Source organism: Mastacembelus armatus, chromosome 2 (genome assembly GCF_900324485.2).
Source record: "Mastacembelus armatus chromosome 2, fMasArm1.2, whole genome shotgun sequence".
Classification (NCBI taxonomy): domain Eukaryota; kingdom Metazoa; phylum Chordata; class Actinopteri; order Synbranchiformes; family Mastacembelidae; genus Mastacembelus; species Mastacembelus armatus.
This window is the reverse complement of record NC_046634.1, coordinates 9942130-9968223: the sequence shown is the minus strand read 5'-3', so window position 1 is coordinate 9968223 and position 26094 is coordinate 9942130. Positions and strand designations below refer to the sequence as shown.

The window sequence follows — 26094 nt, the reverse complement described above, 5'->3', positions numbered from 1 at the left end:
GTGACGCTGATGCAAATGGCCTGTGCAGGGATTCATCTCAAACGAAAAGAGAAAAGGAAGAAAACAAACAGCGGACAGAGAAGAGCCTTTGGAGGAAGCCGAGCTTTCATCCCAAACCTGCTTCACTTCCCTTTTCTTACCAAACATTTCTGCTCTTTTTCTACCAACCGCGCTGGGAGCAGCTGGGGTTGCCCTGCCTTGCTCAAAGGCACTTTAAAAACATACTAATGGAGGATGAGCGTGCAGCCACAGCTCAGCCTCCACCAGCTCCTCCCTGCAGCGGGAAGCTAATATATAATCAAGCAAAACATTGTTATCACTACATTACAGTCTTACTGAGACCATACACTATTATTACAGGACTACCACTTGGTATTATGAGTTGAACAATAGCACCTAAAACCATGTTAACATGCTAATGCCTAGTGTGAGCGTACAACTAGCAACAGCAAACAACTACTTGGATAAAAAAAAGTTCAGTTCTGACTCTGGGGACTATAGTTTATCAAGAAAACCTTCACTTCCCTACACCCCCTGAGCTCCAGAAACAGTTTCCTAAGCAAATCTCCGCTAAAGCAAAGAGAATTTCTAAAGTACGACTATAATGAACTCACAGCCTCACACTTAACAATTAGCAATCTGGACAGAGTTATGGCAAATATGGCAGGTTGGATTTAGCTTGATGTTTGGCAGCATTTTGACTAATTTAGGCTTCAGTTGTTTAAAGGAACTAGACAACAAACAATTTAATTAATGTTAAAAACACACGTTAAAGTTAGAACAGCAGCTATATTATATAAAACAGACAGAACATAACCAATACTATGGGCTGCTTCTAGCTAAGCACAGGGAAATCATGAAAGAATTTAAGGCCAAAATGCTAAAAACATGTTTGAGGTCATTTCAGCTGACAGGTGTATGAAACACTGTTCTCAGTCCAAACCGTATCTTGGTCACACCAATAATTAACCAATTCAGTTAGACAGTGATCACAGAACGCACCACACAATAGAGTTCAAAAAAATAAAGTTTAATGTTTATGTGCTGTATAACAAATAAAATATATTAGTGTTTAAAAAACAGGTGCATAACTAGGTGAAGCCTAATCTATCACTTTACACTAAACAGTGAGGAGAACGGTGATCAGTGAGACGGCGGGTCGGACATGCGCTGTTCTCTGAAACATCATACGACGCTCACACTAACTGGGCCAGTGTTTGAGCCAATCAGGCCGGAAACCATCTTTTTTTTTTTTTTTTTTTTGCCCCTAAACCACAATGACTTCATCTCCCAGAATTCACCAGCTGCTGAAGCTTTGACAAACTAGGTTTTTTACAACAGGTCACGACTCCAGATGCTCGTCAGTTTCTTGCTGCTGGAAACAAAACAACCTCATGGAGTTTCGTGAAAAGAGCACAATGTCTTTCGATGCAAATGCGGTGCTGCGTGCACCAAAGGTGAGACGACACACACGCTTTCCAAGTTGTAGGTGAACTCTCACCCTGGATTTCGTGACAGACATACAGTTACTGAGCACATGACAAAACGATGGATCCATATAGAAGGTAAATAGACTTATTACCTACATAAATATTGCATTGGTCTGTCATTACGCATAGTGAGACTAAACTATCTGGAGAAGGAGAGTTAGACCAAATTGTCTTGACATTATTATCATCATCTCAGACCAAACAGACGTATTTACACAGTGTGGAGAACACGTAAAAACACAGTGAACACTTATTGTTATGTATCTACCTCTAAACAGCAAGAACACATCTTTGAAATATGCACTGATGGCCATCACAGGTGGATTAAACACTGTTAAGAGCTAAGGCTAATCAACATTATCATCATGTAAAGCATGTTTTTTTATATATCAGACACTTTCACACTGTTGTATTTGACACTTATTTCTTTTTTGATTTTGCTCTACATACATAAACACTGTATCGACACCAAGAATCTACAGCAAAGTTACACTTGACAAAGGAAAACCCTGGTTGAGAGATTAGGCTAGCACTATTTGTTATCACGGTACTATTTACAGACCCCAGGCTGCTGCTCCGGAACGAACAGCAACAAACAGGAATTTTGCTTTTTGCTGTTGTTGAAAAAAACCACACACCTGCAATTTCTAATATTCGACTTTGTCTTTAGCTGAACGTTTACATATTTAGTGGCTTTTCCGACCCGTGGGGCCCGCTGAATGCTTGTCCATTTACTTCTAAAAACATTCAGACTCTTTATTCTTAAAATACTCCCTGTTTGCAGATGCATGGTTTCAGTTCAACAGCAGTGTTTTGCTAAATTACAAAGAGAAATGAACCAATTAGCTCGGCCTCTGGCACGCCAGCCCTGCCATTCTGCCAAGACGAATGACAGAGGTCCCCTGCTGTTATTCCACAACAGCTCCTATACATCCTCTTCTTAAATTACCTCCCATAAATATACACAAGACAAGAGCGAGGAAGGAAGGATTAATCCCACCTCTCCATTTCCCATTTTGAAGTCAACGGCAAAAAGAAAAAAATAATAAAACCTAACCTGCTAGTGGAGCTGAATCCTAACTCAATCTCCCTACAGTACATTTAACTTTTATTCGGAGTTACAGTACAAATGCAAACACCTAAGTTGGATTTGGGAGAATGACGAAGGCTCAGAAGACCTGTGGTGAGGAAAACGATCACAAGCCACCAGCCAAACGTTGCTAAATCTTTGGCTATAGCTGGTAAGTTTTGATTTTCTCTTCTGCTGAAAAATTACAGTTGGCTTGTACAGTAAATGTCCGGTAACCACCCAGCCTGCAGCCAATTGCATTTCTAGGCTTAAATCTCAAAATTAGGTAACACTTTGTATGTCAACAATTATCACAAGTGCAGTAAATATTTCCAATGCCTTAAAAATACACAACTAATATTATGGTAATATAGAATTGGTGATATTGGCTTTGTAATGCGCCTAAAAGAGCTAAAGTTTTAATTTTGATAGCACGTTCAGCTTCAGCTTTAATGTAGAAAGCCTGAAAACTGTGGCTGATGTATACAATAATCATATAAAGTGTTACCGACATCCTGAACTTGCCATAGAGTGGACGAGCCAACATTTCCTGCAAAATCTTCTATTTCTGAATCTACGTTTGAGTTAAGACTGAGACCGGCTGTCCAAAGAAAGCAACAAAAATAACACCCAGGCAGAGGTAAAGAGTAAACAGATGCGTGCGACAGATCACTCCCAAATTACATGTACGCCTAACAGGTACAGTGAATAAACGGACAAAGACCTGTAGAGCACAGAGGGGCTTCTCAACATGCTCTCTAGGTGCTTTGGCAAATACCTTTTAAAACAAAAAGACAAAACCAAAGAAAAATAAATGCTATTCATGAGGCAACATTGGTTGTTAAGGCTCTACTGTGGCTGTGCTTGCTTAGTATCTATTGACGGGTAATAACTGCATACTGTCAAGTGTGAGTAGAATGAATTCAGGGTGGGTATGAGGGGCTGAGTGGTAGGTGGGTGAGGTGGGAGGCACTATGTGGAGTCTTCTGGCTCTGACTTGATGGTCTTCTTTTCTGCGTTGGAGACCCGCTGTGACGTGCCGTTCTCTGAAGACAAAGATAAAGCACAAGATCATCAGCGAAGAGGTTTATAGTTCGGCATGAAGCCTCGGAGACACTCACTAACCACTGGGAAAGAAATGTAATTCACATTTATGTTCCTCAGCTCTTGTCACTAACCTGTTGCTGGTGTTTTGGTCTCATCTGTGTTGTTGTTGCTGCTGCTGTTGTTGTTGTGGTTGTGATGGCGCTTAAGTTCATTGGCCAGCTGCTTGCCCAGTGGGAGTTCCCCTTCCTGCATACTTTGACTAACCACCCGCAAGTTGATTGGCCGTTCATCTGGAAAAGAGAGAAAATTCTTATTGTTGTTGTTTTCTCAGCATCATATCTCATATTTTATAGCTCTAAAACCAAAGTAAAACCAAATGGATAAAGCCAAAGCTCAGCCCAGATGTTGCGCTCACCCTGGTTTTGTTTTACATGTTTAGTATCTGAGTATTTTTACTGTTAAGCTGCTGGTCCCTTGTGTTTTATTTTATTCCCTTTGAGAACAAAGACTCCATGTTAACTGCTGAGACTATTTTACCGACTGTCATTAGGTTTACATGCACATTAGTATCCAAGGTTGGAGTCTCTATCTAGTTTTGATTATATTTGAGATACGAACATGAGAAAGCTTATTATGTACATCACTTTCAATGTTATGCATGAGTCTGATCATTTGATTCGACACCTACACATCTCAGCAGCTTCTCAGTTTCCTGAGGTGAAGCATGAACCCACTTACAGTAAGATTTGCTCCCCACATTTCATTCTCTGTCACACACTGGATGTGGTTTACTACTAACTACTATATAGCTGGGGTTGATGGTGCACGACTAATTTGCCAATTACTTTCTCAATTAATGATTATGTTGATGAAATATCAGTAAATAATGAAAGGCGACCGTTATAAAACCCAATATCTGAATTGTGATGTATTAAATTCAAAATAAAACCAAAATATTCTCATTTTACTGTCAAATATAGCAAAACACCTCATCAACTCCTTGTTTTTGAGAAACTGGAACAGGGACATGTTTGGTGATTTAACCTAATTGCACTAATTGTAGCAGCTCTTCACTCTTGGCTCGGCTAAATATATTTAACTGAGGGTGGGCACAAACACAGCCCGACAACCTGACTCAACCCACAAGGCTCGCTGTATTTTATTTTTCCCACCCAGAATATGTGAAAGAACGTTTCGGTGAGTTGTGCTGAATTTTTTTGTTTCATAGCAGAAAAAGGCCAAAATAAAGGAAAGAGATGGAAACCAGCGAATGAGAGATAATGACAAAGAGAATGAAACGGTGAAGCGTGTGGCAGGAGAGACGTTAGGACAAGCAGAGGACATGACAGAGAAGGAAAAAAATGACAAATGACAGAGAGAAAAAAGAAAAGAAGAAGGAAAGCAGAGAAGAAGAGGGGGAGGAGAGAGAGAGAGAGAGAGAGAGAGAGAGAGAGAGAGAGACGCCCCCCTCCGGGCAACTGGCTGGAGGTAAACAGGCGTGGGTGTGATAATTACAGGTGCATTGTGGGATTTGTGGGAACAGCGATATAATGAGCTGTCGGGAGTGGGTGAGGGAGGAAAAGGATGAAAATGAGATGAGGCCCGGAGGAGAAGTAAGATCCTGAATAATGATGCATCTTTTTTTTTTCCCTCTTGCTCTTCTTCGCCTCTCTGCGTTTGAGAAGTCAGAGCAGGAAAAAAAAAAAAAAAACGGAGATGAAAAAAAAAATAGTGACAGCTGCCACGACTGGGTGTGGAAAATCAGCACCTATAGGTGTTGTTTCCATCCACAGAGCCACGTCCACATCCTGTGGTGTTTATGACATGAAATACGTCTTGTCTTCAAATTCGCAGGCCACGCTCCAAAAAAGATCAAGTCGAATTAGGCTCAGACTCAGCCTGTTTATGTCGTGTTAGACTAAACACCAACAATGGGCAGTAATTTGGCTGAAGACTGGGCGTTCTCCCTCGATTCCCCACAGGAGGCAGCAGAGAGCCGAATCTCGTCAAACCAGAATCTGGCAAAAAAAAAAACAAAACCAGGACAAACCGAGCACAGGCGAGTGTGATGCCTTTGGATTCCCTTTGGATTCCCTTCCAGAGTTAGGATGAGGACTGTGGAAACAAATCGCAGACACCACGTGTCTTGACATTGCACCGCCCAAACAGAAAATGTTACTGAACATGTGTTTTCAAACATGCTGCAGGTTTTCAGGAAAACAGGTTTCAGTCCTAAAGGCTTCTCAGGAAACTCCACAGCTGGTTCTAGCTGAACTTTACGGCTTCAGTCGATGGACCAGGATGTAGAGCTCCCTCTGACGGTGGAAATGAAGCCCTGGGATGTTGGCGATGGGAGCGGTTCAGTGATGTAGCTCCAGCATCTTGTTTTCCTGCTCAGTCAGCAGTCAGAACAAAAAAAACAACAACTTTCCACTGACTTTGGGCTGAATGTGGAGAAGCTGCACTTCCTGTTTCTTCAAAAAAGGAAATCCTCACGGTGATCTCCAGAAATATTAGTCTTTTTGGAACTTCCTTGCATCGTGTGTTAAAATACAGTGAGATAATAAAATGATGTGCACGTGAGCTGAGATCTAGTTTGAAAGCGTAGAACCAAAGTCATCTACTGTGCTGATACGCACCCACTTGGCTGTAAAAAGGTAAAACCTAAAATGTCTCAGGTCCTACCTTGGTTGTCTCTGCTGGCGTCGGCCGTGGCTCCGTTGGTGTTCTGGGTGTCATTGAGGTACTTCAGGGCGGCCGGGGGGATCCTCCAGTCCAGAGCCTGGAGTCGCTCCTGAACGGCGGCATCCTGCAGGATCTCCATCTGCCTCGCCAGCAGGCGCTCCAGCTGTATCTGACGCATGAAAAACCACTTTCCAGTCAGAATTAAAGGAAATATCATTAACTGATGTTTTTACTGGTGTTACTGGTGTTACTGGTGCTCCCACTGACATTACCAATTACAACACTGGGCCTGTGGCGCTGATAAATAAGTCACAACATAAATCATTAACCTTTTGGTCAGATTCATGTAAACAGAATGAAAGAAGTGAATGAGAAACTAAAGCAGGAATTAAAAACAGCAGCCTGCACGTCACTGTCACTTTAAATTATTTCACGTCGTCACGGTGACACGCTGAGAGCGCCATGAAATCTCTTCTTGTTCTGAATTTGATCTAAATATCACAGACAGAGCAGACGACACACGTGTTCGCACATGAGGAGCCAAGGAGCAGACGCACAGAGGTGCACTCTGGGTAATGACTTATCGTAAGACTCTCCTCCTACACTCTGGCCCTAATTGGGAATAAACCACAGCAGCAGCAGCAGCATGGAAACCAATAAAGACGATTACTGGGATCCAACTGGATCCTGCTGCCACAAACATCTGCTGACATGGAAAATCAGTCGCCACATCTGCTGGTGAGGATGTTTTTTTTTTTTTCACGTAATGTTTGTTTATGCATTAAAGAAATGACTGATTTTTAGATTTTCTCTTTTTAATAGTATGTTGTTTCCAAACACGTGCTGTGACTGGACCAACACAGGACGACACCTTCCATAACTTTCATTTCTGACCCTGAACAAAAGGGACGAAGCACCGAACACCTGAAAAATGAGCAACCTGCTGATAAAGGCCATGAGATGCAAACGAACTCAACAGAGTAAACAAACACAGGATATTTTTTGATGCAGACCTGGAACATTTTTGGTTTCATTTTCAATGATTTCTTCATACTACAACAATAAAAATATCATTTTACTGATATGCTATATTTACTTAATGTCAATAAATCCAATGAAATGCATTTTCCTGATATAAATAATGTTGGGGGACTGTTTTCAGAGACAATACTTCAGGACTGGAGTATTAATTTTGGCCTTTTCATTGGATTTGTTGACAAGAAAAACACAAACTATATATTATCCTTTATTAAGAGCCACTAAGTCTGCAGCACACTGCTGAGGGATCCTGCTGGTCTCAGGCTGGATGTACCTGGTATCATAAGGATTTAGTTTTTCTGGGAACATCAGTCCAGATTTGATTGATATTACCTTGTTTGACCAGCAGACCAATTTATAGATAAGAGCTTTCCTGCTCTGAGTTGTTCGTTTAATGATGAAGCTGCTTCTGTTCGTTAACTGTGGCAGGTTTGGGACAAAACATTTACAGGAATCGTAAAATCAAAAAGACTCTGTGCCTCATGTTGTCACAGCGTCCTCACAACCCTGAATGTCCTCCCGTCTGTTGCTGATGTTCTGAAACAACTGTGGGTTTGGGGGTTTTTGGGGACAAAACGTTTTTTGTTTTTTTTTGATTCATCTGCCTACCTGCAGATTTCGCCCGACGGTTTCCTCTCCTTTCGACTTGGCGCAGGCCAGCTGCTCGCGCAGCATCTCCTGCCTCATGTGGATGGCCTGCAGCGCCTCCTGGATGTCAAAGAAGTTCTCCTGGAAGTGGCAAAAACAGAGCAACAACTGCTTCACTAAATTATTTTTAGACTCACAGATTTGATTTTGCTGGCAATCTTATTTTTACCTCCATGATTTTCTTTTTTTTTTTTTTACTAAATCTATTTGAACTGCATAATTAAAGCTGCTCTTATCAGTTTATGCATAAACATATGCACCAATATAATAATAAAAACTATCACGGGTAAGAATGAGCCCTTGTTCTCTGTCTGCTTTGTCATTCTTCCTGTCCATAAATGAAGGTTGTTGTCTCTGCATTTGCTTTGATCCTAAACAACTGAGAAAACAAAGTGGATTTTTTGGGAGATTTTCAGTTGGTCCTGAAAGCGAATTTGGCAGGAATTCCCACTTTAGGAGCTCTGAGCAGTTTTAGTGAGCAGGTGTCAGTTCATCTGCAGCTCTTCGTCGTGGTTGAAACCCCTGTAGGGTTCGCAGCCACCACATGTTTCCAATCAGCGGTTTCCAATCTGAGAGGAGCCATTCAGACTCCAAGACGACTCTGAGCCAAGTGTGTCAGGAGACGAGCGCTGAGAGATCGCTTTGTGCTCCGTTACTGCCCTGTTCCTGAGAGCTGCACACGTCACCTTTTCACTTCACTTTTCTGGCATTTTAAATATTTAACCAGGAGTGAAAGCAGCTGAATGAACTTCAGGTATTTGTCAGAAGCAACTAAAAGGTAGGGAGGTCAAAGGTCAGATGGAAAAGATATGTGGATCTTTAGGTGACCCTTGTGTTTCTGATGGATGCAGCAAAACATCAGAAATCTGTGTCACACGGGAAGTGATGCACTTTTCTGCATCTGGCGTGTTAGATGTGGGTAGTTCGGCTCAAAAGTCCTCTCCTGTGCCGTTTGATCGCCTGGTGAATTATTTTATTATCAATGTGTGTAGTTCTTCTGGGAAGTGATAGTGCAGAAACACGAGTGTATCACAAAAACACAGCACACACACACACACACACGGCACAAAGAAGCTGATTCTGCTGCTAAAAACCATCCATTTCCCCGTGTCACGCTTTATTTGACCTATGACCTCACCTCGGTTTTAATCCTTTTAGGAGACGGCTCGTCTCTGTCTCCACAGCGAGACCTGCAGAGAAACCAGGACATGCATTTCAGCATTCAGACACAAAACCATGTGAGATGCTCATCCTATCTGATGTTAGTTCTTGGAACAGGTCAAACGGCTGAAACGTCCAAACTTTATCATTTGATTTTATCTTTAAAGTGAAAGCTTGGACACGTTGTTAACGCCACACAATAAACAGACAAAGAGACCGTGTCACTTGCTCTTACTTGCTGGTGCGGTAGGTGTATTTGTAGGTGACCTCTCTGGAAATCTGGCGGGCGAGTCCGAACAGCTCGTCCCGACGCGTCAGCAGAGCCACGTCCCTCATACAGAGCTGAGCCGCGGCCTCGTTCACCGTCAGCTGCACATCACACACAAATGAGTCGCTTTAGTTTAGGAAAAACACAAAAACATGCGCCTGCAGGAGCCTTCATTCATCACACATTAAGGGCCTCAGCAAAATGTAGTAAAATGATCAACCTCGTGCAGTGTCAGGTGTTTGCCGTCCCTCCTCTTGGAGTCGAAGCGTCCATAGATGGCGCTGTATTTACGGATCTCCTCCTCCCTCCGTGGGTCGTCGTCGCTCATGTCAAAGATGTGTCCGATCATCTTTGCGAGCTTTTTGTTGTTCTTCAGCTGCTCTTTGACCTCAGCCAGATCTGTTTTAGGAAGTCCTGGGGCCATGCGGTCCACACACTCCAGGACCGACTGCACGGCTGCAGCATCCAGAGCCTCCAGAGCGTCTCTGGGTGAGGACGGGGACCCGAGGTCTGACGGCGAGAGGCTGTGCTCGCTGTCGTTGCTGTGACCCGACCAGAATCGAGCTTCGCTGCTGCCCTGCAGGGGCGACCCGGCAGATACTTTGTCCCGCGCCACATCCAGCTTCCCTGGGTCGGAGCAGGCGGCGATGGCTTTGGGAATCTTGACGCTGGCGGTGTTGGCTCGGTCCTGAGCGCTAAGCAACGTGGGCGAGCCCTCGGGCAGCTTGTAGACGGGGATGCTGCAGACGGGCAGAGAGGTGAGCGGCTGGTTGAAGATGGCCGGGTTGGTGACCCAGTCTCTCAGCGCCTTCTGCAGGCGGCGCACGTGCAGCGGCTTGCTGGCCATGCCGACGAGGGCCATGATCTCCAGGAACTCCTCCTCTCCGGCCTCGCACAGCTGCTGCACGTCGTCGCCGCCTTGCTGGATGAAGGCCTCGTAGTAGTAGAGCAGGTTCGCACGCTGCAGGATCCTGTAGAGCTGCAGCTCACCCAGGGTTCTCGGCAACACCGCCGCCATACCTGAGGGAGGGGATGCAACAAGTTCCTCGTGAGCAAAAAAACATAGTGAACAAGTTGTTCTGTTTCCACTGTTTGAGCTAAAGGGCCATCGACTGTAGCTTCACATGTAACAGACATGAGTGGTATCAATCCGAACACCTGACACTTTAAAGAGCAAATGAGCAGATTTTCCACAGCTACTCCCGTAAAGCTGACCTTCCTGAAGCTGCAACTGCGTCTGACTTTTCTGAATAAGTCGTCCAGTCCTTGAAAAATGTCAAATAAGTCATTTTCTGAGTGCTGGGCCTGAAATCTCCCTGCTGAGCACCAAATGGCGAGAATCGTCTTTTATGAATCAGTGAGAAAGCCAGACATCCACATTTACTCTGACACGATTGCATCTGAATTCCCCAGGAGCCCGGAAAACAACAGATAACAGAAACTGACGAAACCTGAAATGTGACTTCCCATAAAGCAAACAAGCAAACAAACAGAAGACGCTGCTACAGACAGTATATGTGGAGCAAGGCCATTGAGTAAAGTAGCATATTTTAAATTTCTAATCTGAACATGTTCTCGTCTTTTCATTGGTTATACCAATAAAAGGAGACACATTCCTACAAACAGTGCAGATGGATTATATTTGGACTGCGCACATTATTCCTCAGAGGGGCATGATATCAGTTTATCAGGCCTCGACAGGGGCGTGAAATCTTAAATTTGACGGCTGGATGGACATTTCTGTCAAAATATCCACGAGCGCCAAACGTTTTTAATCCCGAGTGGCACCGGTAACATTACCAGGGGTTCACCTGGCACTAATCTGTGAATCTACATCTGTCCAGGTATGTGAACATGAAGAAAGAATGTGCACCGGTTACAGACTCCACAGCCACAGCTGCCTTTCACGGGGCTAATTTAGTCCTTTTCCTCGTAGGGAACTGACTGAGGGAAGAGAAGATGCTTCTTGTGTGCACGGAGATAAAATACAGGAATGTATTTTTAATTGACTATTTTAGGCGTCAGTATGTCTGACATCAGATCCCATGAGATCTGTGCTTGGATTGTTTGGCTGCTTGCTGCCCTGACAGCCTGTCAGATTGGTATTTATCTTCCAAAGCAACGCCGTCATTCACTCTGCCCACATTTTCAACCTTCACAAAGCAGAGAAACACTCAAATCTGCGCCAAAGTCTTATTCACTTGCCACCTTAAATTGAGAGAAGTGGAGATCTGAAAGAGGCTTGTTTTTGACTCTTCCTATGTGCATGTGAGGCCCTGCGGAGGCCCAGCTAACAGAGGAGTGGCAGTCAACAGGCCCGGGTTGCTGGGAGGACCACATGCCTCTCTCCACCCCTGCAGGATGTGTAGGTGGTGGGTTCGCCTCGCCCAGAATAGGCCCAGAGAGCCTCAGCCTGGGGAGCCAGGCAGGCCTCAACTCAGCCCGAGTCGGGAAAATGACAAAGACGAATGCAGGCTGACTAAAGTGGTCACGCATACGACGACCGCCTCTACCTTTTGGTCAAATACTACTTCTAAAAGTACTATTACTACTGTTAGTTAGTACTGCTAGTTCAGCTTTTACTGATTCCCCAGCAAATGTGGTCTTATAGTAACGAAATCTCCACAAAGCAGATTAAAAACATGAAGTCAGTTAATAGTTTGTTGTCATGTGTTGATAGATGAGTTGACTAAAGGCCTCGGTCGCTGCTACACAGAGAATATTTCTAAAGGGAGGTCACAGCTTCTGTGACTCAGGGAAAGAGTTTACTATTCACATCCCAGTACAAAGTACCTGAGCAGCCGCTGCAGCACTCGGTTTGGTGATTTCAGCAAAGTTTACACAACAATGAAGTTGTTTCTTGTGCACAAAAACCCACAGCGCCCAGTGAAGCTTTACCAGTTGCTGTGTGTCCTCATGACATAATGTCAGTGTAACATGCAGCTGAAACAACAACAAACAAACAAACAAACAGAAAACTGGACTAAACCCAACGCTGCAGCTGTCTCCAGCTGTCTCCAGCTGTGCAAGTTGTCGGTTTGAGAGCAGAGACATAGCCAGTCGTATTTTTCTCTCCTGTCCAAAGAGACGACAATAAAAACGTCACACCTGTCATCTAACGCAAAACGTTTTCACGTCAGACCCGGTAAGAAGTCGGAAACTGCATCACCGTCACTGCAAACACCTTTTCACCTTTTCAGCGGCTCAACCTGCTGAATTTCCATCGAAGTGACGGGCTGTGCTTCAACATGCTGTTGCTAACCAGAGTGAGAGCTGTGAAAGAAAGTAATGATGCAGCAAAATCACTGGGAAAATAGTGTCATGCACTGGAGGAAGTTCACCGAGTAGCACGAGCATCATGACGCGTCAACAAGTGGAAAACACGTCCATTTGGCTCATCTATCACACAGTGTGTATAAAAACATCATGCACTGAGCTTCACACTCATTCAAACATGTAGAAAAATGCATCTAGGGCTGGATAAAAAAAAAAGAACTGACTAACAGAAACAGGAAACGTGATATTTCAGTGCAGGGTTGAAAAGGCCTGCTGTGGTGGACGGGGCAGTAAATGGACTCTCCTGGAAGACGCTCATGATGCTGCACTGTGCTGTTTGCATGGAAACTGACTAATCCCTGACAGCCAACCAACCCAGGCATGAAATGGCTGGACAAAGACGCCCCTTAAGCTGCTGAAACGTGCAGGGACGAGCAGAGGGAGAAGGTTTCTGAAGCTACTTGACGGAGGCGGCGAGAAGCTGCTGCCGCAGACGTGACCGGACTCAGTGAATCAGAGACTAATGCGCACACGTTGACATGGTGTTTCCTCGAAGGCAGTGACGGGGTTACAGAAAGTTGCAGAACCAGCATGAAAATTGAGAAAAGAAAGTTTGGGTGCAAAAGGTTAGACTGTGAACACTTTTACCACCTCCACACACTGAACTGGGCCCCGTTTCCCAACAAGCTTCAGTGTTTTTACGAATCACCACAAGGCTGAAACGTAAAGAAAACTCACATTCACACTAAAAGTCCAGACTGAAAAATGACCAAAAACCATAAAGACACGGTTCTGCTTCCCCCTGGAGACGCTCCTGTCATTAATCTTCCACACGTCTTCAAGCCTACACAGGTTCAGCAGATGGATTTTAACGGCACTGTGGCCTTTGGGTGATCATACGCTGCTGAGATTCATCTAACACACCTTAAAACTGATATCACAACGTCTGACGCGGATTTTACGGGTCCAAATGTCAACCTGCAGGACTGCTGTAAGGGCACAGTGCTGATTGTTTGTTTGTTTGTTGATCCGTTGGCCACTTCCTGTGAGGATGTGATGCTTTTCTTTGAGATATGTGCTAATACCTGGAGTACTCTGGAAAAACTCAATTATAGCAGGATTTTTTCACTAGTGTCAGACAAACCAATAAACTAATTATGAAGAGACTTGGTAAATTAATCAAGAATGAAAATGACGTGGAGGTTGCAGCCTGAACTACAATAATACAGGTTGGCACATTTGTCATTTGCTGCTGGTTTCCAGCGTTAGAGACGAACAACTGTACTGAGCTGCAGCCTGAACGCAGACCCCAGTGTTCGAGCTGTAAAGAGCCCAGACGTTCCCGTGTCTAGAGAACCAAATAATCCTGCAGCTCTAAAAGCATCGTCGCCCTGCGCTGCCACAAATAGAAAGGCCGGCTCCTTGTGTGTGGAGCTGCTTGTTAGCGCGTTAGTCTGTCATCCATCTGCACAAACCCTCACACTCATATCTCACAGCCTGCCATCTTACTCCAGCTCTGTCACAGGAGATGTGTGTGTGTGTGTGCGTGTGTGTCTGTGTGCGTGTGTGTCTGTGTGAGTGTGTGTGTGTGTGTGTGAGAGAGAGACCTGGGCGTCATAGGCGAGTGGCAGCCTCTAATTGAGGTCCTGCTTCACAAAGCGGGTTTAGCGAGTTTGGCTTTTCACCTGGAGAGGTGAGGCGTACGCTGGCACAATGGCACAAAAAATGCACACTGACATCACGCACGCACGCACGCACGCACGCACGCACACACACACACACACACACACACACACACACACACACACACACACACACACACACACACACACACACACACACACACACACACACACACCTCTAAAGTGTGATGTGTAGCGTTTCAGGTGAAGTACCAGGCAGCAGACCAGGACACTCAGTAAAAAAAAAAGAGGATTAATTTAATTTCCATATGATTCAAGTGGAATTTCCCAGCGTGTCAACGCGGAGCAGTAATGTTGTTCTCCGTGACCTATAACCCTGTGCTCGTCTGACTGTGTCAACTGTTTCCAAAAACATCTCACTGTATTTAGGAAAATGATCGACAGCTAAAATAAACCAACTTATCTGTTGAGGTGAAGAACAAGTTCACAGCGACACCATCATTTAGATAATCCAGCCCCAGTGAATCTACTCGTCCTGCTCAGGAAGCGTCAAAGTGCCCGGGATTGTCTGTGAAGGCTGGAGCCCAGCAAAACGTTTCATGTTTGATCCCTCTCCTACAGGGCTCCATGCTCCTCATCGAGGGTTGATCTGGCTTTAAGGCTCCTACACACTTTGAAATGACGAGTTTACATGATCCTCTATGATGTTTTCAGATTTGCACTATATTTTTGCAGAAACGCGTTGTGGATAAAAGCCGCAGCAGCGGGAACATGCAGGATTCATTCCGGTTCTAACTGTGCCTACCTGGTGAGTGTTTGGCCCCCGTTGGTCCGCCCTTGTCCGAGTCTTCCTTTTCTCCTTCTTCGCTGTTTATCAACCCAGAGCCTGGATGTCAATTTGTGCAAAACGAAACGAGCACAGAGATCCCGCAGCGACGGCGCGGCGCGTAAAAGTGAAAACCTAAAACCAGAGAAGAAATTGAAGAAGAATTATTTCCAGGACGCAAAAAGAAGCCAGAGAGCGCCTGCAGTCCTGTCCTCTCTCTCTGGAAACTTTTTCTGTCTGCTGCCGCTGAGACAAGACAGAAACAAAGCGAGTGTCAGTAAAAAGCCGCTGACCTTCGTGCGTCTTTTTCCTCCAAGTGTGTGTTGCGTGCAGCGTATGATAAACGTGTGTATATGTGTGTGTGTGAGTGAGTGAGTGAGTGAGTGTGTGTGTGTGTGTGTGTATATGTGTGAGTGAGTGTTTCAGTCCTCTCCCAGCGTCTCTCCACTCCCCTGCACAGTTCACCACGGTCAAACCACACGCAGACACTTCCGCCTGGTGTACCAAAATAAAAGCACCGGTGGTGACCGCGCACTGAAGGTCGAATTCATATTATCCAAATATTATTAAATAGACTTAAATAGCCTCTAATATTTAATATTTTAAATAGCCTCTAACAAAAAGAAGCAGACGTTCACATCTTTGTCTATGATTCAGCAGTGGAAGAAGCAGCATTCAGACATTTTACTGAAGTAGAGTTAGTGTAACCACATTACAACCAAAAGTTCTTATAGTAATTTCACTACTTTATCAGTAAAAGGTACTGAAATATAAAACAACCTGGTCTCTTCCAATAGTTGGTCATAAAAGGTGATGAGACAAGTACAAACACTATGTGCTTAAACTAATAACACACAGGAAGTTATAGTCTTGGATTTAACAACTGGTTCACCCTCCTGTGGCAGCAACAAGCTCAAACAAACCCCTGCAGCCGTGGATCAGACCCCCTGCAGCTGTAGACCAAACCTGCACAACCATTAGGAGTTCGGGACCATTTTCCTGCTTCACTCAGACCCTCTGTTCTGGGCCTCCCATTGTTGGTGAGGAAGAACCATGTGATCCAGTGCAGCTGCTGTGTTTTGAATAGTTTTTGGACAACATCTACGGCACAGACCACTGCACCACATTCATTGGTGCTGTCAGGGTCTGGATGGGTTTTGGACTCAGTAACACACACACACACACACACAGAACCAGCAGTGTGTTTTAGCTGCTCTGTTGTTTTGCAGGAAAAATACATTGCCCCGTTTTTTCCAGAGGCTTTTATTTTGTCAGCGCGTCCTGTGCGCCGCGTCCTACACCGTGCGCAGCTTGACGCGCGGCATCAGATAAAGTGGGATATTCCGCGCGGTCTCTCTCTCTCTCTCTCTCTCTTTCTCTCTCTCTCTCTCGCCCACGCTGCTCCCTGCGTGACGCAAATCCGTGCGTGGGCGGACACACGGGCGTGGGAGGCTTTCTGCACGGAATACCAAACACAGGCAGGTTCGACACCCACAGACACAGAGAGAGACACAGCAGTTTGCACACTAGATGTTCGCAAACTCACTTATTATGGTGGATGTGAAAACCAGCAGTAAATACTGTGCACATTTTCACACTGCAGCAGGTTTGGGAGTCTGAAGTGTGGAAACGCCTGTAAAATGTTTCTACAAGCAGGATTTATAAAGTAGATTTTACACGTCCAATGTGTACTCATGTTTATCTGTACCAGTAAATACTGTAGTTTTACATTATCACCTGTCAGTACTACAACATATTCTTCTCTATAGAAACTATGTCTCCATGTATGATTTATTCATCATATGTCATAGACATGTTGATGTATAATGTACTATTACTACAATATTTTCTATACAGCATGTAAATACATGTTTCATATTATATTAATATTTAAGTTTTAATATCAGCATATTTCTGTCTATAAATCTGGACCATGAGGCAGTAAAACCTTAACTTTTATATATATAAACTGCTGTAAATGTATACTACACATATATTTCATCTTTTTCTGCCTCCGTGTTTGTTCTTTTACACGTGTTTTATATAAAGTTTATGTTTTTACTTTTTAATGCTGGTGTCTAGAAATAAAATTGGATTTTATGTTCACTAATATACAGTAATTGTACCTGTACATCTGCCCTCAAAATGTGTTTATGTACACAGGACTAAAATATAGTACTATAATACTATATGTGTATAGTGTAGTATTTTTAAATGGGGAAACAAACCAACAACATTGTGCTTCATCTTTCAAAACACTGGGGTCTTTGTTTTGGAAATTTATGAACTTATCTTTGTACTGGTTGAGGTTCACATGATGTAATGTGGGAACTTCAAAAGTACTTCAGAAAATACCAGAAGCACTTTGAGGATTATTCAGAGTGTTTTGTAGTTATCTCAAAAACGTGGTCAAAGTTGGATAAAAAAGTTACTGCTTCACGCCACAAACGCACAAAAGGTGTTTTCCTCTTCTAAATGAGTAAACTGGAAAGTTTCCATCTGTTTGAGAAGAAGATGCTCCAGCTGGGGTTCACGAACTCTGCAAAATGTGAAAACAAATCCAGAACAATCTAGACGCGCGTCTCTTACCACAGCCAAACGTTTTGATTTAGTCATCTGAAGACGTCACTGTATGAATATGACGAGGCAGCATGAGGTGGTTATCGCAGACTGAAATCAGTACAGACGGTTTTTGGTCACGTGTGAGTCTGTAGAGTTGGACACCGCACAAGCACGTCAGCGAAACAAACCTTCATGCAAATTTTCAAGTCAGGGTTCACAATTTCACAATCAGCCGTGATGCGACGGGGCATGTAAATGGTTTCCACACAGGGGGTGGGCAGGAGGAAACCCTCAGTGCACTACACTGCTTTGTTTTTGGCTGAGCTGTTCCCCAAATGTGACTTTCACAGCAGACAGAGACCAGACAGAGACCAGACAAAGACCAGACAGAGACCAGACAGAGACCAGATCTCCCTCTGAGCTCAGTGCCCTTCAGTTTTCTCCTCAGAGCTTTTGAAACACCACAATACTGCATATTCACGCAGTATATAACACACCTCAACTGCTATTACAGGTAGTACTACAGCTACTACCAGTTAGTTTTACTTCAGATACTACCTGTTCTGATGTTGCTACCACTACTGCTACTATCACAGTGCTCATACTGCACTGTTCATAATAAAGAGACATAAGTTGTACTTGTAGTACAACTAAAGACACACGTGTACTCCTGCATCGGTGCATTGACGTGAACGTGCTCGTCTGTTGTATTTGTACGCGTAGGAACCAATCAGGGAGCAGGACGCACAGCTACCCACGATGCAGTGCTGAGGTTCGGGAAGCGAATTTGTTTCTAGTGGCCGAACCGTGTTACTGCAGCCTCCATGTTTGTCACATGACTCACTCTGGGCTGTGAAGTCCACAGGGTCCAGTGTCGTATGGGAAGTCTAGAGGATTCGCAGGATATTTTTAATTCATTTCATTTCATTTCATTGCTTACCCATAATCCCCTTCGCTGGATAGGTACACGCCTACGCCCACATGTAGTTACAGAGAAATGTAAACTAACCCTAAGATTACTGGTACTGCTTATATCACTGCTAGTACTACTTGTATCAATACTACCACCATAACTGGTACTGCTCCTCCTACTACTAAAAGTATTAATGCTACTATTATTAGGCCCAAGTACCAAGAAATACATCAACTGATACCACAATTATCTACAGGAGTGAAACTGCTGGTAAACCAACGCTGAAACAACTGTTGCTAATATTAGTTACTGCATCTTCTCCTGTTTTTACTAAACAATTACTACAACAGCATCGACGAACAGACACACACACACACACACACACACACACACAGTCCTGGCTAAAACTTGCATATACGTGTGTGAGATGAAGACCAAAATAGCGAGCAGAAAGCCGCCGTGCTGCAGAGCGACGCCCTCAGCGCTCATCAGAGCCGCCCGCAGCTCCAATCAAATCTCCACATCATCGCCCTGACTCTGCCTCATTTCCCATCAATCAGCTATTTTGGGCAATTAGGCCACCGGTGTAACACCCTGGGGACAACACGCTTCTGTCAAAACCCTCAGCTGCTAAAAGCCTGCCCTCCCACCACCACTACCCCTGAACACATCAGCAAAAAATCAAAGAAAACACAAAAAAGTACAATTTACTCTCAGCTCCTTTTGGTGCGTCTTCAAAAGCCCAAATGATGAGAAAACTAGTATTTGTAGTGTGTGTGTGTGTGTGTGTGTGTGTGTGTGTGTGTGTGGAGGTGGATGGGGTGTGACTGCCTGGTTTTCACATCCTCTAATTAATTTCAGAAGGAAACAAAACCAAATATTAAATGAAAGCAGCCGATGACTTTGGGAGATAAAACCCAACAGGATCAATGAGCTGGCAGTAAAAATCCAAATGAGCTGAGTTTGGTGTTTTAAGGCTCCACAGTCAGAAGAACAACACAGGACAAATTTAATGATAATCAATCAGACTTCATCGCTAACAGGTTAGCTTAGCTTAGCACAAAGACTGGAAACCAATGGAAGACTTAGCCTGGTTAGCTGATATTAACACTCTACTAGAAAATGTGTTTGGACATGTTTAGTTTTTGTTTTCCAAAATGTTGAACTATTCCTTTAAGGTAAGACAGGAACCTTTACGATTAACCAGTAACTTGCACAATGACTGTTGTGGTTTATTGGAAATGGTGTTTTCATTGGTCAACAACAGCAGAAAAAATCAAAGTGTGTCAGCAGGCGGTTCAGTTCTCCTTTAGTCTGTGTTGCCTGGTTTTAGTTTGTGTTTTCATGTTCAGATTTGTTCGGGCTGAACAAACAACAACCCAGTTTCTGTCAATTATCAGGTCAAACGTGAAGAAAAGTGTGTGTGAAGGTGGACTCTCTAAACAACAGTGAGCCCAGGTGTCGCTGTACTGTGTAAATAAATCTGGATTTTAAGTCCAGCATCAAAAGAGGAGAAACTGCGACAAAAAGCTGCTCTTTGTCGAGAAGAGAACGACCACGTCTTATGGCCCAAAGCGAAAAGAAAAAGCGAATAAGGAACGTTTGAGCTGCGACTGTGAATTTCCCCAAGTCCACAATGAATTTTATGCAAACATTTGATGTGTTTTCCAAATGCACACATGGAGCAGGTAGGCAGGTAGGAATCCAGTCCGCCCACCCTCAACCTCTAAATCCACATCAGGCTGCTGAGTGTGTGAGTGTGTGAGTGTGTGTGAGCGTGTGTGTGTGTGTGTGTGATTATGCAGATATGACCTTCTAATGGCGTTCCCATGGATCAGCCTCTGAGCAGACGGGGATCAGATCAAATTCTGAAAGAAACGGAGGAGAAGTACCAGCTCCATATCTCTCCCTCCCCCATGTCACTTACACAACACACACACACACACACACACACACAGACACACACAGACACTGTGCTCAGTAACTAACAACAAGAACAAATTAAAACAAGAGCACCGGCAGGAAATAGGATGTCCACCCACACTGGGAGGTAGGTCGATACCCAGGCTGCCTGTTCCCACAAGTTCCAGTCTCCCAGTTTGCACCACTGTCCTGTTTCTCAACTCATCTTGTCTGCACAGTTTTCTGACATGATTGTTTTCACAGTAGACAGAGGTCGGCTCGAGTTCATCAGACTAAACTGCACAAAAACAGACCACAGAGTGACTTAAAAGCTCATTTTCGCCTTTAAAGGAACAGTGTGGAAACGTGCTTGTTCCCCGTTCAGCTCAGAGCCGAGGAGATCAAGACGTACCTGAATGCAACGCTGCAGCCTGGCTCATTATAAAGGTAAGAGACAGTCTGACACACGACATCCTGCAAAACCATGACCTGTTTTCACACTTTTCACTGGATCAACTGAAATTCTTCACTTTTTAAATCAGGAAAAATCTCCAGTGATGGAGTCGCTGTTTAAAAAAATGCCTGGGAATCTCAGAATGAGTTTATTCCTGCACACACACACACACACACACACACACACACACACACACACACACACACACACTGTCTGGACTAAACTATTTTTAGTGGCATCTTCAGTCAAAAGCCCAAAACTCATGCCCCTTGGAAAACACTAGATTAGGGGGCGCTGTCACTGCAGAAACCTCAGTTTGGTGATTAAACATTTCCGACGACTCCAGAGCTAAGACGTGTTTTCACTTCATCTGATCAGCTTTTGAAACATTCCCACAAACCAAACAGCTTCACTCGTCTTTCAGTTCAGTGTAAAAAACATTATAAACCGCCAAGAGCAAGAGTTATGAGGTTTCCACACAACAGCAGCAGCAATCTGCTTTCATGTCGTGCTGTCAATCATTTACAGAGAGTAGGCGTCACTTTTTTGTGTCCTCCCCTCCCCAGTGAAGCCTCCAAACAGTCGATGTATCTCATTTGGCAAGAAGCCTCTTCATATTTCACTTTTCAGGAGACGCCTGCTCGTTTAATTTCTGCAGCAGCATGCCTCTCCCTCCTTCTCCTCTTCTTCTCCTTTTCTTTTCTCCCTGCAACTTCTTCTTTCTTCTTCTTCTTCTTCTTCTTTCTCCCCCCCGGAGTAGAAACACATTTCAATGACACGCCCACGCCTGGGCCTGTCAGCCCCTCGCCCTGTCAGAGCGCCCACGCTGCTCTGCTCCCCTTCTCCCTCCCCTCGGTCTCCTCCCCTTCCCACCAACCCACATCCTCAACACTTCGCGCTCTAAAAAAGCAGCTCTTTTCATCCAAGTTCCTCTTTTGGATGAAAAAAAAAGAGAGGAGGAACAACAGAGCAGCATGATTCAGTCTCCAGGCGGTGGTAGTGCTTGTCATGCAGTGTCCCTTTTCATTTGGAGGGAATATGGGTTACAGCACGACTGCAATGCCAAGAGCAGGAGTTTAAAAAATGTCCAATAAACACTCCTCTTGTCTGGAGTTTGGTGCCTCCTGTTGTCGTCTCCACCCAGCGTTGTGTTGCAGTTCTGGGTGGCAGACACGTTTCAGACGGGCGTGGATACGGAGCAAATGGGAAATCCAAAAATCTGCTCAGAAAGTAGCCGAAGCAGGTTTTCTTTCTATAAAAGCACAACATATTTTTTGAGTTTACGGTGGCGTACGAGGCCACAGCTTGTGTGTATGTAGAGAACTGTGTGTGTGTGTGTTTGTGTGAATGTGCAGGCTAAAGCCGGTGTGTGTGTGTGTGTGTGTGTGTGCACAGGCTCCCTGGTTAGCAGAGTCTTACTTTGTGTCTGTTGAGAAAGTGTGGGATGGTATGAGCGGCTTATGTCTGACTGAACACGTGTGTGCCTGCGTGGGTGGGGAGTGTGTATAGGGGCGATGTGTGTGTGTGTGTGTGTGTGTGTGTCTGTGTGCGTCTGTGTGTCTTTGCACACATTACACTTGTGTGGGTGTTTTGGGCAAGGATGTGTGTGGGTGTAGCGTGCGTAGGCGGAGGTTATGTGACATACAGATAGAGACTGCAGTGTTCCTGCAGTGTGTTTGTGTGTGTGAAACTTTACTGCAGTGTGGACTGCACAAACTGCTATAGGGGCCCTGCTGCCTGCAAATGTGCCAGCATGGAAATCTGCTGCCTTCACTACCACGACTTAAAAATCTCCTCCTCAGAGACGCCGGGGAAAGGTGGCGAGTGCTGGGAGGACACACTCGCTGCACATTTCACAGAGCGTGAGGGTAAAAACGTGCGTGAGAAGTTCATGTGAGTCAGATAATTAGAGGAACAATCGGCACCAACGTTAAAAATAAGAGAAATATCTCGGACAAACCACGACCCTACCTCCGACATCAGCATCCGAGCTGTGTCAGAAACTTCCCCTGGATTTACGAGGAGCCGTGGTGTGAAGTCATTATCGTGGGTTTAATAACACAGCTGGAGCACCTGTGCCAGAGCGAAGGTGGAGCTGTAGGGAAGGTGGTTCACTCCAGGAACAGACCATCCCTTCACAGAGTCACATCAGAATGTGCAGGAGCTCGTTCGTCATATCAGAATAAACAAACGAGCTGATTATCAACATGCAGATCTCCATAAGTTCGACGAAAAACTTTCATGACGCGTTTGTGCTGTCACACTTAGCACTGACTCATCTTCCTCTATAGTGGGCTCAGTGGGCTTGTGGTTAAAAAGACTGTAGTGCAGCTGAAAAGGTTAGACGACAACAAAAACCAAGGTGTCAAACAACAGTCACCCTGATGTGTCTTTGAAGAGAGTCTCTGCTGCCCTCAGGAAAACGCCTGCAGCACAGGAGACGCCATGTTTGTTTACCTGTTGCTAAGCTGGAGGACCCCACCTGCAGTTTATTTAGAAATATACTGCATGAGCTAAATACGCACTAAAAAACATCAACATAGTGTAAATGTGCTCACACATTGTTATTAATATTACTATTATTAATATCTGACACGAGCCGACAATGTGGAAATAAATGACTTTACATTTACTGAAATGCAGCAACAAGAAGACTTTCTCAAGTGGGTTGGGTTTTTTCTGGGGGAATTTAGTTTGTTCAATCCTGTCTACAGTCCCGACTCTGGTAAAGCAGCTAAAACACAGCAGATGCTCGTCATCCTATATGGCGTTAACATGAAACATGCATGTGCAGCATCATTCGGGGGTTTGGTTTAAGAAGCTTCCTCTAAAAATAAACTTCATTTCTTTCTGCTGCTGTGGCTTCTTCATTACTGCAGTTTGCAGTTTGCATTTAATTATTTTACAAGCTTCAAATCCAAATCTGGAGCAAAGTTGCCAAATGATGCTCAGGAAACTCTTCTAATTGATTTCTATCCTTTCAGGTTTGCTACTTCACAAAAGAAAAAGGTCTGTTCAAGTACAAATTTGCATGATTTGCTGGGTATTGAAAGCAGTGGGTTCAGAACAAAGTAGGACAAGCACCAATAACGTGGTGGAGTTTTTACTAGTCCTAAAATGCTACGCCTTGCATCTTTAGAGCGTCAGTGGGCAGCCCTGCAGCTCCCTGCTGACAGGCCGTGGGCTGACGTGGAGGGGATTTGCCCATTTTGGCCACGTTCGGGCCTCAGCGACCCTCGCCGCCCACGGCATCCTCACCCTGAGAGTGCTGCTGACGTCTGACATGTCTGCTATCTCCAGGCAGAGGCTGACGCTCCCTCCGCCACATCCACCCACTGCAGTCAGAGAGAAACCTTCAGTGTGGTGTGTGACAAAAACACCTCAGCTCTGAGCTTATCTTTAGGTGTGATTAATCAGTTAAGTGCTTTAATTTAAGCGTTGCTGCAGAAAGGTCACGAGCGCCTATCAGATCACCTTCAAACGCCGCACGCTGACACGCTGATAAACACTGAAGGAGAAAAAAAATCCCTCGCAGGAGAGGAAGGAGAGGAGAAAAACTGCTAGAAATGATGAAACAATGCGAGCTAAGGGTGTGAGCAAAGTTGAGGCAGGCTTTGAAGTGAAGCCACACATTTTGCATGATTATTGCTGTTAAGTTTTTGATCTCAAGCCAGCAGGCACGAAAAACAACAGCAGCTTGGGATTAGTCTCCCCCCCACTCACACGCCTACCTTGCCAGCATAAGTCCCTGACTCAATTAGAAAAAAAACCTCTGCAACTTAGGGCTCCTCACGCACAAGTACCCACACGGCCCTGCCCACGGCCCTGCAGCACATCACAACCAGCATCGCTGCACAATGAGTGCACAGGGATTTGTCTTGGTGGCGTTAACGCACGGACTAATGTACACACGGATAAGACGTGACACAGAGGAAGCAAAGATTTGTCTGCCTTTAATGAAACATCAGATACCACTGGCTGCCTGCAGGAACATAAAGAAAAAACCCCAGATGTCAAAAAAGGCTCCTAAAGGCAGCAGGACGACAAAAACCAACAGATGTGGACGTATGTGGAGCGTCGTCGTGGTCTAAAACTGACAGCACTCAAAAAATACTCAATATTAATGGGAGATGTGAAGCACTAATGCGGCCCTGTGCTCATGTTGATCTAAGCAGAACCTGGGAGACATTACTTTGGTCAATTATTAGAACAGAAGTCTAATGTGACTGGTGCAAAGCATGAGCTCATTCAGTAAATGAAAATGTATAAAACATCATTACAAAAGATGGTACGTCCGGGGTTTACCCTGTGGGGATTTGACTGAGCCCTTGGGTGCTCCTAGTTCGACCCTGACTGCAACCTCTCCCACATCTGTGGGTTCCACCCAGCAGCACCAGCCCAAAGCACAGTGGGCTTTGTCTTCTACCAGGTGAGACCCCCAGTGACGGGAGGGGGACGTCCCTCAGGTAACAGAGCTGCAGGTAAGTGAGAAAGATGCAAATATAAAGATGAAAGTCGTGACTGCAGGCGACCAGTGAAGTGCATCTGCTGCACCAGCCACATAAGAGCCAAGTCCAGTTTTACGGCTAAAGGTCTAAGGTGGCTCTTTGTGACTGAAGCGTGGAAGAAAAATCTGAAACCTGCTGATAAAAAACAAAATCTTAAACGTTTGTGAGGTTTGACTGGAAGCTCAGGCAGCAAACGGTGAAATGACCGAATGAATCGAGGCGACGGTGAAGCAAAGACAAAAAACAATCCTTTGCTCCCATTGGCTGGGAGCAGGGGCGGCACAGTTCACGGGAGCGTCAGCTGTAAAGTGCAGCTCTCCTGCTGTGCTGGCCCTGCGGGGGCCGGAGCAGGGCCCGGGCGGGGCCGGCCTGCTGGGCTACGGGCCGCCCACGGAGAGGCCTGGCCGGGTGGGCGTCATCTATGGAGCGATTGATCCTGGGCAGGACAAAAAGTCTCCCTGTTGTCCTGCAGGACCAGCAGCAGCAGAAACAGCAGTACTGCAGTACTGAGGTCACACTACTGCATCTGCTACCTAGCATTTGATAGTACTATGACTAAAAACTAGTACAAAATCTACTTCTACTGAATGCATGAATAGGAGTA

General features: G+C 44.8%; 1 protein-coding gene across 3 annotated transcripts; it reads right to left on the bottom strand.

Annotated features, from left to right (window-relative positions):
* Nucleotides 1-1009: 1009 nt before the first annotated feature.
* Nucleotides 1010-20537, bottom strand: nab1b (NGFI-A binding protein 1b (EGR1 binding protein 1)). 3 transcript variants are annotated; one of them, XM_026301925.2, is made up of 9 exons: nucleotides 15445-15657; nucleotides 15131-15286; nucleotides 9627-10426; nucleotides 9374-9507; nucleotides 9116-9167; nucleotides 7939-8085; nucleotides 6292-6460; nucleotides 3738-3896; nucleotides 1010-3605 (listed from the first exon to the last, which is right to left on the bottom strand). In XM_026301925.2, the coding sequence occupies exons 3-9, from the start codon at nucleotides 10422-10424 to the stop codon at nucleotides 3532-3534; spliced, it is 1533 nt and encodes a 510-aa protein (XP_026157710.1). In that variant the 5' UTR covers nucleotides 10425-10426; nucleotides 15131-15286; nucleotides 15445-15657; the 3' UTR covers nucleotides 1010-3531. The 3 variants fall into 3 exon arrangements, with proteins under 3 accessions (XP_026157710.1, XP_026157709.1, XP_026157711.1); XM_026301924.1 differs by lacking the exons at nucleotides 15131-15286; nucleotides 15445-15657 and adding an exon at nucleotides 20439-20537; XM_026301926.1 differs by lacking the exons at nucleotides 15131-15286; nucleotides 15445-15657 and adding an exon at nucleotides 20439-20534 and having other exon boundaries at nucleotides 7939-8058.
* Between the last annotated feature and the right edge of the window lie 5557 nt (nucleotides 20538-26094).

Excerpts from the sequence above, each read along its gene's own strand:
- nab1b (XM_026301924.1), bottom strand. Across the intron at positions 9,508-9,626 it reads AACACCTGACACTGCACGAG|CTGACGGTGAACGAGGCCGC; the intron begins GTTGATCATTTT and ends TGTGATGTGCAG. Across the intron at positions 3,897-6,291 it reads CGCCAGCAGAGACAACCAAG|ATGAACGGCCAATCAACTTG; the intron begins GTAGGACCTGAG and ends TCTCTTTTCCAG.